Source organism: Chenopodium quinoa, unplaced genomic scaffold (genome assembly GCF_001683475.1).
Source record: "Chenopodium quinoa cultivar QQ74 unplaced genomic scaffold, ASM168347v1, whole genome shotgun sequence".
In the NCBI taxonomy this organism is placed as follows: Eukaryota; Viridiplantae; Streptophyta; class Magnoliopsida; order Caryophyllales; family Amaranthaceae; genus Chenopodium; species Chenopodium quinoa.
The window spans coordinates 1,110,406-1,129,084 of NW_018743616.1; the positions used below are offsets into that span (position 1 = coordinate 1,110,406).

The 18,679-nt window shown below is 30.6% G+C and overlaps 2 protein-coding genes across 2 annotated transcripts; one reads left to right on the forward strand and one right to left on the reverse strand.

Annotated features, from left to right (window-relative positions):
* Window positions 1-604: 604 nt before the first annotated feature.
* LOC110683122 (S-norcoclaurine synthase 1-like) lies at window positions 605-1,411 on the reverse strand. The gene is made up of 4 exons (XM_021859473.1): window positions 1,301-1,411; window positions 998-1,203; window positions 773-893; window positions 605-664 (listed from the first exon to the last, which is right to left on the reverse strand). Exons 1-4 carry the CDS (start codon window positions 1,409-1,411, stop codon window positions 605-607), a joined length of 498 nt encoding a protein of 165 aa, XP_021715165.1.
* Window positions 1,412-12,124: 10,713 nt separating this feature from the next.
* LOC110683123 (protein SRG1-like) lies at window positions 12,125-17,110 on the forward strand. Its single transcript, XM_021859474.1, has 4 exons — window positions 12,125-12,617; window positions 14,278-14,522; window positions 16,410-16,743; window positions 16,976-17,110. Exons 1-4 carry the CDS (start codon window positions 12,345-12,347, stop codon window positions 17,108-17,110), a joined length of 987 nt encoding a protein of 328 aa, XP_021715166.1. The 5' UTR covers window positions 12,125-12,344.
* The last annotated feature ends 1,569 nt before the right edge of the window (window positions 17,111-18,679 follow it).

An 18,679-nucleotide genomic window follows, 5' to 3' on the forward strand; every position in this document is an offset into this window, starting at 1 on the left:
AGAAAAACCGAAAAAACAAAATCCCAATAAAAGCCTTATTATCATAAACTTCAGTCACCAATTTTATTATAAGTGCACATTACATAAAGCAAAAGGCCTTCATAAGATAGCCCATACATACGTGTAAACATGAACAAAATATGAAAGAAAGAAAACATGGTTCTTCAGAATGAAGCTACTTATTAGAATACATCAACAGTAATAACAATCATCCATTATAAATCTTGGTAGAGCAAGATTTAGAGACATTTGACAGTAATACACAGCGTACTATTTTTTTTCGTCGTCACGAGTTCATATATTCATTGCAGGGATGGCTCTTTCTCCTTTTCGAAGAAAAAAATCACATAATTCCTGTTCTTCTTGCATGGAAGCTTTTAGTATAATTGTCGGCTACAATTGACTTCAATAACACAAAAAGAACTAGACCGTTAATATATTTTTCAATAGATCATAACCATAAATTTTTTAAAATACGAGTAAAATTCAATAATTTTTTTATATCATAAGTGATGATAATATTATTGGACATTTTCAACTGACTATATCGTATGCATAAAGAGTGCAAAGTATTTCCATATACTATTACATTAAAATACGTTTCTTACTCCTTATCAATCACAACCTTGTGCACCACACTCTTCAGTTTGCCATTTCTCATCATCTGCATTCAACACATAAATTTTCTCAATCACTTTCTTATTTCATATTTGGTACCCGTATGTATATATGTGTATGTATAATAATTGAATCTTGTGAACAAGTTCATGGCCTCGTCTTCTCCACACTCTTTCAGAAAGCTGTCTTCATCCAACTCGACTGATTTTGCAATCGCCTTTAAGAGGGATTTTGTTACTCTCCTCACTTCCACGGCGTACTCCTCCAATGTTTCCCTGCAATATGATCATATATACATGTTTATCATCATATAGTTTTGAGGTTTATCATATATTGTATTATATAATATATGATTGTATGAAGAAAATGAATTTGTCACCTGAAATTTAGAATATATTCAGGCCAAAAGTTGAAATTGCGCTGATCAACAGGATTGACTCTGAGATGCAGTCTATCATTCCAGTTGTAATTCTGACCCTCAGAAATTGTAGCACCTCCATAACCTTCAAACCAGTCTAATGTTGTGTTATGCTTCTGTTTTTGCTCTAATGGCAGAGCAAATAATTCCTTCCCATGATTCACAAGCTGAAAAAAATAACATAAACAAAGCCGCGAAATAATTAGTCTAATGATCTATGACAGGAAAAAATGCTATGGTTAAATAAAAGTGTTTAAAACAAGCCTGTAAGCAACCCCATGAATTAAGAACAGAACAAAGTTTTCGCAGTTCTTGTTCGTGTTGGGTTGACGATGCATCTGAAAGCAGGCCAAGATCGATTGATGGACTTTTCATGTATTCGATCTCAGAGTGATTATTATTATCTTCTTATATGTTTGGAAGTTGTTGGATTTTGTAAGTTCCAGGAACCACTTTTTCTGTAGTAGATTTGATCAACTCTTGAATTGGTTTAGATGGTATTGCAAGATTCATAGGAGCAATGGATGATACAGCCATTTTACTTGCTTATTTTTAAGAATAATATACTGAGAAAATACAGAGGACAGAATAGAATAGATTAGGTTTTGATGATACTAAATTGGATATGTTTGTTGTTTATATAGTAGCTTTTACATGTACGTGAATGCATGATACAAAAGACTATTTATCAAGACACAACTAACTAATTAATACTAATTAATGGCCTGTTATTTCTCATTTATTTAGCTGATCAATAATGCATCGAATTTTTATACTAATTTTATTCCATTATTATACTAGTACGTACAACGTTATTGAACCTTGAATTAAAATGTGCAAAAACATGTGGGGCAATTAATTTGAATTTAACTTGTACAAGAAATAATATGTTTACCATTGCTAGTTAACTATTGCTATCAATAGGTTGTCTTAGGGAGTTATTATGACGCGGAAGCAATAGTTTAATATGAGTTTTTTTTTTTTTAAATTTATGGAGTTTTTAGAAATCTTACACTATCTTTTAGTTATTATTAATTATTAGGATTTTGCCTACGAGTTTTTATCTTTCACTTGAAAGGATTTTTTCTATTTTTAGGCTTTAAGAGTTTTAGTTATTACGACATTTATTTGTTTAATTTATTTATGTTATAATAGATTTAATAGTTGGTTACTATATGATTAGTAAATTTATTAGGATTAAGATTCTTAATATTATATCTTATTTTAGGATATGATTATTAGTTTCCTATCTTATCTTTGTACGATGTTTCACCCTATAAATATGGCTGCATATCAGCAGTCATTTTTAATGAATGCTGAGAAATTTGTTTTGGGAATTAACCCTTTGAGTGTTGCTCGTTTGATTGCTAATAAAAAACATCACTTGTTGTGACTCGTGATCATCTTCTAGTTGCGACTATAAAGAGACCCTCTATTCTTGCAAAATTTGAGTACTATCCTATTAATTTTCGTGTAATTTTTTAGTTCTGGCTAAAATTCAAATATCTATTATTATTACAGCTTGCGAGCCTTGTGAGAGTCTTGAGAGATCCACATCATATTACGTCCCTAGCATAAATTTACCATTTAAGTACTTTGGGAACTTCAAATGAAAATAAACTTATATAGCTCAATTGGAGTTTTGGCCAAGCTAAACTTGAATACTCTTTCTTTAGCCTTAGCTTCAAGTAGAATTTGCTCTAATAAGTGAGTTATGGAGTTTGCAACCACTAGCTAGCTATCATTCTAGCTAAATCATGAGTATTTTTTTCTTACTTTTGGCAACAACGAACTTATTCTTTGATCTGTTATGTTATTGAAATTGGCTTATTGAGCGGTATTTATCTTTTTGGTTATATTATACATTGAAACAAGTAACAATTAATAGCTACAGTAATTGTCAAATACTTTTACATAACCACATAGCTAGTACATCAAACAAAAACTAGCACAATCAGCTAGTCAAACCAGTTAATATACAACCAGATATATTAATAAGCTACTACCTTCCAAATAATTACCAAATAGGATCATGTCAGTCAAAGCTTCGCATGGGCTTAGTATAGCATGCATTAATACGAAGTAAGTTCATACATATGTCTAGATCAAAACGACAAAGAATAATGAAATATCAAGCATCAAATCATTTACAATGCGCAAGATGATATGGGTCTAAGTAGTTTCCAAATCGGGTGTGGTAGGTTCTGATCGATCACCTTAACTATCGGATCATATATGTTCGAGTCAAGTTATGTTAGGTCAATTTAGCCTTATAGTCTGGTTCAAATTTAAGCTGGGTTATATTTAGTTAAGGTTATGTCTGGCTGTTCATTTACCCCTTTGAATTCGAGTCAAATTCATATCATATTAAATTTTAGATAATATATACTCTTCTTGAATCCCTGTAACCAAAATTTCGTAGTACTAATAGTCAATTCATCGTAGTTGTAGAGTAGCAGATAGATGGAGAAGACAACAATACAATAGCACATGTTTTAAATTATATGTATGGTTCTAATAAGTTTAAGTATCCTAATTGATAATCATATCAACATAGTTTCTTAATAATGCTTGGGTTATTGGGGACACGTACGTACAAGGTGAGACGTCCGAATGTTATAGGAAATTGAATGGATAGCAATTTGCGCAGTATTTTACAAATGGCCTATTTCTCATTTATTTTCATCCATTTCGAAATAAGTGTCACAAGAAATAATATTTAAATTAGATTAATAATCTATTAATTTATTTTATATATATATTTTTTCATCTAAAGCATTGGATGAAGAGATGGAGGAGAAAGATTTTTGTTGATGTCTACACGAAATAAACACTTTTGGTTCATGTAGTGAACCCTATTTGTGAGATTAAGGCTTTAATTAGTTGATTGAATTAGAAGATGTTTAAGGTGTAAGTTAATTATGTCTTAAAATGTGCACCAACATTGGCAACAATTAATTTGACGTGTAGAGTACATGTATCTATTTTTGTCACTTTGCAAGTAATATGTGATCATTTTTTTATTTTTTTGTTTTTTTGTTGAAAGAATGAATTGAATCGTATTTAGTATAAATAGAATGTAGTTAGGGAGTTTGGTCCCTAAGTGTTGGGCATAACGATATTTTACTACTCCGTATGATCACTAGTAGGATTATTGTACTGATGATTTATCTATATATTTATTTCTAACCATTCTCATTTAAAGCTTTCATTGGTGTTTTTACCGGTGGTAAGCCGTAAAAAAATTTTAATTGCTTTCATTAAATGGATCTCATCTTTGAGATGGTGGTTATTCTATTAGGGTTAATTTCTTTTTTGGTTTGTCTGCCGAAATTTGAAGATTTTGGGTTTCATAATCTCTAGAAGTATCTAGAAGACTATATGACTATTTTCACTCAAACAATTATTCATCAGTGGATCTCAAACCGAATTAGTGCTAACTTAGAGTTTTATTGCTTTGGATGAAATTTTTTATTAAGGCGATCATTGATCGAATTTGCGATGTATCTAGTTCTTAGGTGATTTGTAGTTGTGTTGGAATTCTAAATCTCCTAGGAATTATTTGTAAGTGTCATTTGGCTATCTTTCATTAATGAAATCCTTTTTCTTCTTGTCAAAAAAAAAAAAAAAAGCTTATAAATACATTATTTCAATTACTAATATTTTTATATCACACAATATATAAAATTTTCAAATTGGATATTATGAAAATATATAGATCCAGATGAATCTAACAAGATTTTAAGTATATGACTATATATTTCATTCCTTAACTTAAATCATCAATGTAGTCAAAAGTAGAGTATATTAGTGCATAAGGCAAAGTGTTTTGATTAAAAAAAAAAAAAAAAAAAAGGGGGGGGGGGCCTGATGGAGTCCTTTGCATTAGCAATGTGGTGGCTAGCTAGAGCACATGATCTAGCAACCGGTGCTAGGAAAAGGGTCTAGTTGATACCTCATGAATGACACGTATCATTTCTTTATGCAAAATAAAATTTATTTATTATCTTTTCCTAAATAATTCTTTTTAGGGTTTTTCGTTGTAAACTAGCTAAGTAAACCTAAATTTTGTGAGAAACTACCTAATAAAAAAAATATTGTAAAAAACTACCTAATAAAAGGTAAAATGGTGTAAGATACTACCTTTGGCCGAATTTCCATCGTTAACCTAATTTTATGGCGTTGATCCACCTCAAAATATCCCTCGAAACCACCACATGGATTAATTTTCAAAGTGGTAATAAGGTTATTTTTGGGGTGGTTAGAGGATAATTCGAGTTGGTGAGGGTAGTTTCGTGATTCAGGATGTTGGATTTTTGGGGTTAGAGGTGGTGGTTTTGGGGTTGAATGGTGGTTTCGGCGTGGTAGAGGCAATTTCAAGTAGGTTGGATTGGTTTTATTGGGGTGAAAGTGGTGATTTTGGGAGTGTTTTGAGGCGGGTCAATGGTGGATTTCCGGCAGAAGTATTTTACAACATTTTACATTTTGTTAGGTAGTTTTTTACAACATTTTACCTTTTATTAGGTAGTTTTTTACAATAATTTTTTTATTAGGTAATTTATCACAAAATCTGGGCTTTATTAGGTAGTTCTTTAAAAAAAATCCTTTTTTTTTAATCCCATTTTGCTAGATAAATTTATTTTCAGATGAAATGGTTTGACTAGGAACTGTTTTTTTTTTTTTTTTTTTTTTTTTTTTTTTTTTTTTTTTTGTGAGGAAGATTTGACTAGGAACTTGTATTAATTATTACTCTACATATAAACTTCGTATGTATTTATTTAAAAGTTAATTTGTTATCTATTCTAATGAATAAAATGACCAATAATAAGGATACATGCATACTTCATTTTTAGCTTAGAGCAGACTAAACTCAGTACTACGTAATAGGGTAGTAATGATCAACTTTAGGGTTCTACGTAATACGTAATAACGTGAAATTGGTTGCTATCTGGTCTTACTCTTCATCTAGGATCTACTTGAAATGTTTTTTTTTATTTTTTTTTATTTTTTTTTTATTTTTTATTTTTTTTTATGACAACAGTGAACTCTTGAAAAGTTGAAAGATGATTGATTGTGTGTTCAATCTACCTATTTCTGCATGAATGGTCAACTAATTAAGGGATTGGATTAAGCTATGAGTAGTGTTTTCTTTGCAAAATATTTTGATAGCTTATTTATTTGTCTAATGAGGCATATTCATTTCCTTTTCTTTTGATTATTATCCCAATTAAACGGTCCCTTATGAGTATAACCGAGCTTAATAAAAGTATAAATTTAACTTATATTGTCTAAACTTATCTTATAGGAAGTGCAATATAATCATATATTATCTGAATTAGGTAAATTAAGTTTTTTTAGAACAACGACGAACACGTCTAAATCTCGAGTTTGAATCTTGAAAATAATGCATCTAAGGCCTTGTTTGATTGCAATGGAAAATGACTTCCCATGATAATTTACAGTTTATGGGAAGTTATTTCTCTAATCTACTACCTCTGTCCAGAATATCTGACACAACCAACTTTGCACACATGCCAATGCCCTAGTTTGACTTTATTTTTATATAAATAAATATTACTAAATTTTTTTTTGAAAATTATATTATGAAACTTTATATTAATACCTATCTAACAGCATATTTATGATAAAATATATTTTTATGTTAGTAAAAAATTATGGTCAAAACTAATACATGAATTGTGAAAAAAGTCCAACATCCCAGATATTCTGGGACGGAGGGAGTAATTCTTAGGAAATTGTTTTAGTTTTTTGGGTAATATTAAGAAAATTACAAAACATGGGAATTTTGAACGACTTTAGGAGAGCTAAGTAATTTAATTCCTATATTATGTAGGAACTTCAAATTGGGAAAAAAAAAAATCAACTTCATTCCTCTATTTTGCACTTATTTGACTAACCAAACAATATACCACAATTGTATTTCCTAGAAGGATCTTGCTAATGAACGCTGTCCCCGGGGCGTTAGATAAACATTTAAAACATTTCCTGAAATGGTACGAAGTATTAATTTGGAAATGCATGCCAAAATCATGCATCAATTGGTGTAATTAATGTTCATTTTAATTTAATATTTTTGCTTTTAGTTAGCTTATCCAACGACCTCGGGGCTTTCGTTAGCTTTTTCCAAGTGCCCATGAGAAATTGGTTCAACCGAAGGATACCTAAATCTCAAGTTCGAATCTCGAAATAATGGGCATTTGGAATGTCTTCTAATCTCTTCTTATTAGGACTAAAGTCCTACGTTACTCAACTAAAGAGTAAGGACCCACTAAACTTTAAAGAAAAAAGAATAGGCTTATATGATTACATGAGTATGTAATATGCACTTTTTTATCGTTTTATATACGAGTACTAAATAGTACCAATGAATATGTGTCTCCACGTAAGTTGTTGAGCCCATGAACAAATTCATATGTGAGTGAAAGTGTTGTCCCACGTAGAAAGAATATAAAAGTGAAGAGAATTATTGGGATATGTATCCCACATTGAAGAAAAGAGAAATTATGTCCACTTTATAAAGTTAAGGGGCTACTCCCCTCATTGCCATATGGTTTTGAGGTAGTAACTCTTTGGTGGTGCAAAGTGGACGCTCATGAAGGGTGTGGCCCCACACCTGTTTATCATAAGCCAAGTTGGATTCTTTGTCAAATAATTAAATGTAATTTAATTTGCAAAATCTACCCAAATTTGGGTCGTTATTTGCCTTAGGCCACCCTTCCACTTTTCCCTTTCAAAAACTTGTCCTTCCTCCTATGCTCTTAGTGTTGGTAAGTCACTAATTAAGTCATCGCCGCTCAATAATTATAAATATGTACCTCTTAATAATAATAATATTATGTCCTTAAGGAAGTGGCAGCTAGAGCTAAATTTATTATTAATAATGGGGTTCATAATTGTTGAAGTATATGTTCAATTGAATCCACTTTTGCTACAAGGTGGCTCCCGCCCTTGCATAAAGAGAATCATTGGTCGATCCAACTTCGTCTTCATTTTCATCTTCAACTTTCGTTAATGAAAACATTGTGAAAGAAACACAAAATTAAACCTCCGTTGTTAAATTTCATCTTCAACCTTCACCTAAATCTTCATTTTTATTATTCATCAGATCATCAACAACTTTCATCCTTCGTATTCTGCTTATGCCTTCGTTTTTAATTACTACGGAGGTTTTAATTACTAGGGAGGCTAACGCGCGTGATGCGCGCGTTATAACTAGCCATAACAAGGGAGTTATTTCGATTTAGTCTTATGTAATTATTTTAGTTGTTGGTATGATTAATGAGGGAAATTAAATAAACAAATATGTTTAGGGATATAAATGTCTACACACTATTTTTAAGAGTTAAAAAAAAGAGATAATTAACATTAAAAAGGGTAAATAAGTAAATAAACATTTTAAAAGGTATAATTGTCCAAACACTATTCATAAGAGTTAACTCGAACTTTTTACAAGAAAAGAATTGATTTTAAATTGTAAGTTAACAAGTTCAAGATAATTTCAGTATCTTTTGAAAAAAGAATATAATGCCTTATAATTCTTCTGTTCTCTTTAAGGTATAACATGTGAAAATTTACACTATTGATTAGCAAGTGTCAAAACGTTGCAACTTTTTGAGAACGGAGAATGTACTCCGTATCTAATTAGTTTAAATGTCCACGTTTTGTATGTTTTGAATTAGACTTGGCAATCCTGACCCAGACCCGATGACCCGACCCGAATGAATTGACCCATGACCCGAAAATGACCCGAAACCCGAAATTGACCCGACCCGACCCATACCCAACCTGAAAATGGAGTTGACCCGAACTGACCCGACACCCGAACTGACCCGACCCGAAATTGACCCGAAGTGTTTGACCCGAACAGATTCGATACCCAAAATTGACCCGAACAGGCCCAATACCCGACATGTCCCGAACTAAAATTACCTTATAATTGAACTTAAAATGTCTTGTACCAAAAGTAACTCAAATTGTTCATTTTCAACCGTAGTTAAGCTCATAAACTGAATTGATAGTTTTTATTATAACAATAACAAAATATATAATCCGTATAAAATTATTCATTTGAGCTTAATTCACAAATAAAACAACCCGAACATGACCCGACCAGATTTTGACCTGACCCGAATATGACCCGAACATACTTGACTTGAAATTGACTTGACCCGATACCTGACCCGAAATCCGAATCGACCCGACCCGAATGATAGCCAACCCAAAATTGACCCGACCTGAAAGTGACCCGACCCTAATGACCCATTTGCCAGGTCTATTTTGAATAGATAGCAGTATAGCACATGTATTCAATGTATGGCTTAAATTAGGTTAAATGTCCTAATCAATTATTAGGGGGTACTTTTTGTACGGAATGCGTTCATTATTATTATATTACGTAGTACATATTCCCTCCTCTTAATGATAATCTCTTTTGGTGAAATTTCACGGGAATTAAGAAATTTAAATAAGTAGTAAAAGTACATTGAAAAGGTAAATTTATAAGGGGTATGCAAAAATGTAGAGAGAGAAAGTAATAAAAGTATATGAAATTCGAAATTTATATAGAAAAGCTAAATTTGCACAAAAATTATTGCAAATTGGAGGAAATTTTGATAAAAAATTAATATTAATAATTGTTGAAAAATGCAATTGGGGTGAACATTTTGAGACTAAAATTTGACCAAAAGGGACATAGGGAGTAATATTTATGAGTTGTATGGCCTAACCGCCCAAACATAAAGTTTAAAGATATCACAAACGCGTGCGCAAATTGCTATTGATTCAATTTCATAAAATTGTGGACGTCTCACCTTGTAGGCGTCCTCGATAACCCCCATAATTAAACTTCTTTGTCGATATTCTATCTGTTAATTTTTAATCTTTAAACATTAACCATTTTCCGTTCTCTCACAAAGACATTCAAATGTAAAAATTTTAAAAAAAACGGAGGAAATTTGTTTAAATAGGATATTTAAACTAATTTAAGCTATACATTAGTACATAGGCTACTGTATCGTTATCTTCTCCATCTATCTACTACTCGATAACTATACTATATAATGAATCCATCTATACTTTTATTAATTTATATATTAAATTAAAAAAACATTTTTAACAATGTCGATGTGGCCCGTGTAACCCACTCTCGCACAGGTATCACACTACATCATCATTCAACAACTAAGTTTCATTATATAAAAAACACACTTATTATTACCATCGTCTTAGCCACAAATAAATAAATCATGTTCTATATATATATATATAATATATATATATATATATATATATATATAATATATATATATATATATATATATAATATATATATATATATATATTATATATATATATATATATATATTATATATATATATATATATATATATATATATATATATATATATATATATATATATATATATATATATATATATATATATATATATATATATATAAATACAAATACATATTAGAACGTAATATAAAAGTGAAAATAATCCAAAATACTTTCATGTTATCATTTTATTAATATAATTTACTAACAATTAAAAATCAACCAATCTTCCAAGTTGTATACTTAAAAAAAAAAAACTAAAACTCAAAGTAACACTCGAAATAACGCTTGGTTCACACACTAGTTGACTATTAATACTGTATATATAAGCTTGGTTAAAATAAAGTCAATTAGAAGGATTCAAGGCAATAAAGTAACTAGTCCAAACCTATACTTGCTTAACATAATACGAACATGAAATCAAAGCTGATTTGAATTTGACTCGAATCTAAAAGAGTAAGCAACCAGACATAACCCTAACTGAATATGACCCAACTTAAACTTTGCTTGAACTCGACTTTGAGGCTAAATTGACTTAATATAATAACCTTATTCGAATATGATCTAAGAATTAAAGTGATCTGAACCAAACCCGATCTAAAACCCAATTTTAAGTTACAACTCTACTTAAACCCATATGGGCCATATTTTACTCCAAGACAAATAAGACTTAGATTCATCCATCCTCAGATCAGATGGCGGATGATCTATATCTTTTTATCTTATTGTAGTCCATCGTAGCCGACGACTAACAAAAACTATCAAACCAGTGAGTAGTATAGAAGTAACACTAAGGATGCATGTGTACAGTTAGAGGTCCCTAAATCTTGCATATTAATATAAAACGAAAATGTTAATAATTATCAGGGGTGAGAATTACAGGGTACCTATTAAAATTCCTAGAACGGAAACCGGAAACTGTTGCAACAGGTTCTCAAATTGGGAATCGGAACTTGCTGCAACAGGTTCCTCAATTTGGGAACCGGAACTGAAATCGGAACCTATAGGTGCCGGTTCCGATTCAGGGTATCATGTCTTGTAATATATGTAGTACTTAATAACTTTTTGCAGAATTTTTATAAAAAAAAACTGGATGGTCACTAATTTATAATGTTTATAACTCGCAAATAAAACAAACTAATAGTAATTGTTTAGCAAATTTAATACATATATTTATAATTGTAATTTTGATATTTATTATTTGCAAAAAAATAGGTTAGAATCGATGTATAATTTAAAGTTAAATGATACTTTTATCAGGTTATAGGATACCTTACAGGTTCTGGTTTAAAAAAATTGAGAACCTAAATCGTAACATGTTGCAACAGGTTTTCCATTTTGATACCCGGAACCGAAACCTCTTATATAGATTCCGGCTCAGGAACTTTCGGTTCCTAACAGGTTCCAATTCCGATTTAGGGTACCTGATTTTTTGCTTACCCCTAATAATTACTACGAAATATTTTAGTATTACTATTCAACCATGCATAATACCTGACTATATTTATCAAATTATAATAAAGTACATGTGCTAAGATCCGAAAGGAAAGGAAACAATAGATTTAACGAACATAGATTATATAGGGCAATTAATTAAGTTGAACTTAGCAATTAATTAAGTTGAATTTGTAAAACGCAAAAAATAAATAATGTGAGATCTATCAATCCAATCACAACATTTCACTAAGATTAAATGTTCGTCTTTATTGATCAACTAAATAAATGAGAGATTTGCCATTAAATTAGTTACTACATTAATTAGTTGCTTGTTAATAATTAGTCTTTCATTTTTCGTATCATTCATGTAAAAGCTACTATATAAACAACAGACATCCAATTTAGTATCATCTTTGTCAAAAAAAAAAAAAAATTAGTATCATCAAAACCTAATCTTTTCTATTCTCTCATCTGTATTTCTCAGTATATTATTCTTAAAAATAAGCAAGTAAAATGGCTGTATCATCCATTTGTCCTATGAATCTTGCAATACCATCTAAACCAATTCAAGAGTTGATCAAATCTACTACAGAAAAAGTGGTTCCTGAAACTTACAAAATCCAACAACTTCCAAACATATCAGAAGATAATAATAATCACTCTGAGATCGAATACATGAAAAGTCCATCAATTGATCTTGGCCTACTTTCAGATGCATCGTCAAGCCAACACGAACAAGAACTGCGAAAACTTGGTTCAGTTCTTAATTCATGGGGTTGCTTACAGGTTTGTTTTAAACACGTACTATTAACCATATCATTTTAATTTTTTATCAGTCAAATTAGAAAATAACACCCAAAAAAACCCCTGATTTTGATAATAACACCACCCAAAAAAAAAAGTTTTATTATAATACCACCAAAATTCCCAAAATTTTGGTTTCACCACCCACTAACGGATTTTTGGATGAAAACCGTTAGTGGGGCCCGCCATGTACATGTGTCAATTGTTTATTAGTTTAAAAAAACAGAAAAATTGAAAAAAAAACTTTCCCCCTAACCCAGCTAGCCACCTCCACCACCGGCACCGATCCCACCCATACCTAGCCCCTGAAATCGTCGACGAAGCTCCGAAACCATCGCTGAACCACCGTGACCCCAACCCACACCTTCGCTGAACACCGTAACCCCAACCTAAACGAGCCGAAACCCCAGCCCACACCTTCGCTGAACACCGTTACCCCAACTTAAACGAGCCAAAACCCCAGCCCACACCGTCGCCGAACCACCATCACCCCAACCTAAGCTAGCCGAACAACATCACACCCACCACTTTTGTAGAACTCCTCTCCCCTACTCAAACTATCGCCAAACCGCCGAAACCCCAAGCCACACCCATACCCAAACCCAAACCCGTACCTAGAAACCAATTAGAGTGGCGGCGAATTATGCGGTGGATTTCGTTTTCACGGCGGTTGATTGGACTAGGATGGTTGTCGCCAGTTAGAGGGTGGTGGTTGGCCTGATTTCGCTGGTTTTGGTGGGATAAAGGGTGCCGACGGCTGAGGATTGGCGTCCGGCGGCTAAGAATGGGCTGCCGGTGGAAGGCTAGTGGCTGGGTTAGGGTGTTTTCTTTTTTTTTTTTAATTTTTTTTAAACCAATACCTAATTGACACGTGTCCAAAGGGGTCCCACTAACGGTTTCCATCCAAAAACCCGTTAGTGGGTGGTGAAACAAAATTTTGCGATTTTTGGTGATGTTATAATAAAACCTTTTTTTTTTAGTGGTGTTATTATCAAAATCGGGGTTTTTTTGGGTGTTATTTTCTAATTTGGCCTTAAAACTGCCAGAGTGCTTGCTGTGATTATTTTGATTATTAGATGATTATACTACTACGTATATGATTACATATTACTTGTAGAAGTTGAGAAACACTCAGCATGTTTCAAAGAATTCAAACAAATTTGCATTGCCCAACATGTTTTCCCACATTTTATTTTAAGGCGCAACTAGACCTTAAATAAATTTTAGTTGCCTGATGAAATAAAATTATAATAATTTTCGATGTATTATTGATCAACTTAAGTTTAATTAATTACATCAGCTTGCCTTTCCTCAAAAATAAAAAATAAAAAAATAAATGTGAGATAGGCCATTAATTAGTTGGTTGTTACTTGTTAATTAGTCTTTCGATCATTTGTATCATTCATGTACATATGAAGACTAGCTACTATGTAAACAACACATGTCCAATTCAATATCATCGTAACCTAATCATTATCATCTGTATTTTCTAAGTATATTCATCTTAAAATTATTCAAATATGATAAACCCACGTACACTTACAATTCTAAATAATAACTAACTTTTGAATCAATTTCCCAACATTAGCCATATAATGTTTTTTTTCGCGGCTTGCTGATATTTTTATTTTTTTTATTTCAGCTTATCAATCATGGGTTGGATAGTTCGTTACTTGATAAAATCCGAGAAGTCGGGAAGGAATTCTTTGCTCTGTCATTAGAACAAAAACAGAAGCATAGCAGAACATTAGACTGGTTTGAAGGTTATGGAGGCGATACAATTTCCGAGGGTCAGATTTACAACTGGAATGATAGACTGCATCTCCGAGTTTACCCTGTTGATCAGCGCAATTTCAACTTTTGGCCTGAATATATTCCAAATTTCAGGTGACATTTTAATTTTCTTCATATACAATCATATACTTTACGATATTGGGTAAGGCAAAAGCTAACGGGTGCCCCTGGGGCGCTTGTTAAAGAGAATCAATTACATAATCTTATAAGCCATAAATGAAATAAAATATTTATAGAAGTAATCATTTTTATTTTTTTGTAAAATTAACTACAGCAGCTCACCATTAAGAACATTTACCATTTTCAATGGAAGTCCCAACGTAGACTCGCGTTTATCTCGAAGGAGCTGACGGATTCTTTTCCCAAAACTCCTCCTACACATCATCTCTTTTACTCGTAATCTCTAAAATTTATTTGGAAAAAAAAAAAAAAACTCTCATCTATCTTTCTGACACTTTGTATTTTTGGGAAAAACAAAGAAACCCATTTCACTTTCCGTCTAATCAAAGCTTCTATTGTAGTCATCGATTACAGACAACTATCTTCGACTACGCTAAGAGATTAAATCTAAACCGTTTATTATGTTTGTTGTTTAATCTTAACCTTTGAGTATTATATTTTTTAAATTTTTTTTTTAATTTACGCATCATTTAATTAAGTCATGAGCAGTCAACGATTGATCGGTCAGCAAAGTGTTGTTTGTTTTTCTTAATTTTGGAGGGTAAACTTCTTTTTTTCTTTTCCAAATTATAATATTATAAACAACCATCCAAATAAAATATAGTAGTAAAATTAATAAAAGTCATCCAAAATAATTATAAAAAAATGTGTACAGCTTCATCCTCTTTTTTAAAAGCTTCATCCCCATTTTAATACCTTCATCCATTTTCAATGATGCACTTCATCTTCGACCTATTTAAGGGGGTATTTCATCTTTAACCTTCAACCTTCATTATTCATCCAAAACACATCTAAAAATTACCAAACAATATATGAAATCAATAAGATTAATGTATAATCATTACATATATACTTCAATTTTTTTAAAATCATAGTTTGTAATTAAGTTAATTATCTACATTCTTAAAAGTTTACAGATTATATCTTATAATTTCGGGATTAATTGTTAGAAGTAGTATTATTTTGTGTTTAATTTGATCAGCCATATGAATTTGTGAATAATCTTCCTTCATTGTTGAATGTTGAAGCTATGAGAATGATTTTAGATTGAAGATGAATAAAAAATTAAAAAAAAAACTAATTTGCATTATTGTTACCTTCATTAACATTATTTTTTAGAGGACGCTTTTTTTTCTTTTTTTTGGAAAAACATAGTGCGTTTCAATTATGTTAATAAATAAATATAAAATTAGAAAATAAGTTCTAATATAAGGGAAGATTCTTTTACATATCTAAAATAAATATAAGTAGTTTTTTTTTGGAACAACCATACCTAAAATATCACAAATATATATATTAAAATGATTTACAAATACAAGACAATTTAAAAACATAATTAATTTTTTGCGTTAGGATAAAACTTATTTACCAAACTACTGTCCACATAGGATTGGTAGGAGGTTTTTATTTTATTTTTTATTATTATTATTAATTTTTGGAAAATGCTATAAAAGAGGAAAGTATTATTGAAATATATTCATTAATACACTGATTTGCGCGTAATTTTGTCATATATTTCTAAACTAATACCAAATAAAGAAAGATATTTAATGCTTATTTGTAACCCTAAGGGCTTTTTAGGCAAAACAACTTTTTTTTTTTTTTGCCCAAACCACTACTATTATTATTTACCAAATCTACAATAAACAAAACGCTACTCATTTTTCCCTCTGTATTGTATATGATTGATTACTTCTTCATTTTTTTTGAAGGAATTTACAACTCCTTTTACTGCTTCACAAAAATAGAGAACAAAAGTAAAAAAATAAAAAATAAATATGATAAACATTTATACTGCAGGGAAACATTGGAGGAGTACGCCGTGGAAGTGAGGAGAGTAACAAAATCCCTCTTAAAGGCGATTGCAAAATCAGTCGAGTTGGATGAAGACAGCTTTCTGAAAGAGTGTGGAGAAGATGAGGCCATGAACTTGTTCACAAGATTCAATTATTATCCGCCATGTTCAACACCAGAACGCGTTATAGGCCTTAAACCACATTCGGATGGTACAGTCGTTACCATTCTCCAGCAAAACAAACAAGTTGAAGGTTTACAAGCTCTTAAAGATGATAAATGGTTTAAAGTTCCAATTGTTCCTTATGCTCTTTTCATCAATATTGGTGACCAGTTGGAGGTATGTAGCTTAATTTGACAATTATTTTTAATTACCTCAATAGTAGGCCTTTATGCATTTTTATTCAGTTCTATTATTCAAGGCACGTACACGTATTAGGTTGCATTAATTGCATGGAAACGATGAGAGACTCTAGTATACATACACTGCGCATGTGCACGTACACGTATACACGTACCAAATACGAGAGAAACAGGATAGTGATTACTAATTAAGAAAATGTGTTATGCAGATGATGAGTAATGGCAAACTGAAGAGTGTGGTGCACAAGGTTGTGATTGATAAGGAGAAAGAAAGGATTTCTATTGCTACGGTATGTACTCCGATCCATACTTTCACAAAGAGATATAAAATATACACGCCTTAAACATGAAAATAATTAATTGAGTTACATAAATAATTAATTCATGTTCATTTAGCCAAAACAAATAAATATGCATGACATTAATAGTACGAGTACTTAATTAAAACATAAATGTACTCTTTTAATTAATTAATTAATTTATTTTTTCAAAATAAATTGTTAGGATTTTAGATAAACATATTAAACGGTCTATATCTTTTATGTTATTATAGTCGATTGTAGCCGACGACTACACTAAAAGCTTCTATGCAAGAAGAGCCGGAATTATGTGAGCTACCTCTTTTCTTCGAAAACTATTCAAAAGGAGATAGAGCCTTCCCTGCAATGGATATCGATCTAAACCTCGCGACGTACAGTTAGGCTGTGTATTACAGTCAAATATGTCTAAATCTTGCTCTAGCAAGGTTTGGATAAATGTTATTAATCTTGATGTATTCTAATAAGTAGCTTCATTCTGAAGAACCATGTTTTCTTTCTTTCATATTTTGTTCATGTTTACACGTATGTATGGGCTATCTTATGAAGGCCTTTTGCTTTATGTAATGTGCACTAATAATAAAATTGGTGACTGAAGTTTATGATAATAAGGCTTTTATTGGGATTTTGTTTTTTCGGTTTTTCTAACACATTTAGATAACAAAATCCCTATAATTATTATTTTTTGACAAGAAAATCCCTATATTATTTGATGATGAAGCATATTTACAATCTTAAAAAAGGTAGGTTTGAAAAATTATTTGGAAAATAATAAAATCTTCATTATTTTCTCTATAATAAGATTTACCGCATATTTCCCAAATATTTTATTCATTTATTTTAGTCAATATCCTAATACAACTATTTAGACTAATAAAATAAAAAATAAAAAATAAAAAATATAAAGATTAGCCATTAGCCTCACTCATATACGTAGGGCTGTACACTACTCCAGACATTCAATTTGTTCCTTTTTATAATTTTTTTTTTATTTTTTTTACAAAACCGTTAATCAATTTTTTTTTAATAAAACCACCATACATTATTAGAAAAAGGTACTACATTGTTAGACAAAATTAATCCGTTGAAATAAAATATAATACATTATGCATTTTATTTATAAAAAATAAAGGGATTTATTTTACAACTTAAAATGAAATATAACAATGCTTATATGAATATACAAAGTGACTATTATGGACTATAAAAAATAAATTACTACAAAATAACATCTAAAAAATAGTAAGATATAATTATTTCAGTTTACCTGATTAATGTCTCGAGGTTGCTATTGCATAAGTTTAATAAAGAAAAATATTTTGCCTTATTCATTGAATGCAAGAAGAAAGGATGAAATAGTATGATTCACTATATAATAGGAGGGATGTGTCAAAAAAAAAATGTACAATAGGAGGGAGGATGAAAAATCTAGGCGCCAATTAGCTTTGTACAACAATATATATATATATATATATATATATATATATATATATATATATATATATATATATATATATATATATATATATATATATATATATTTATATATATATATATATTTATATATATATATATATATATATATATATATATATA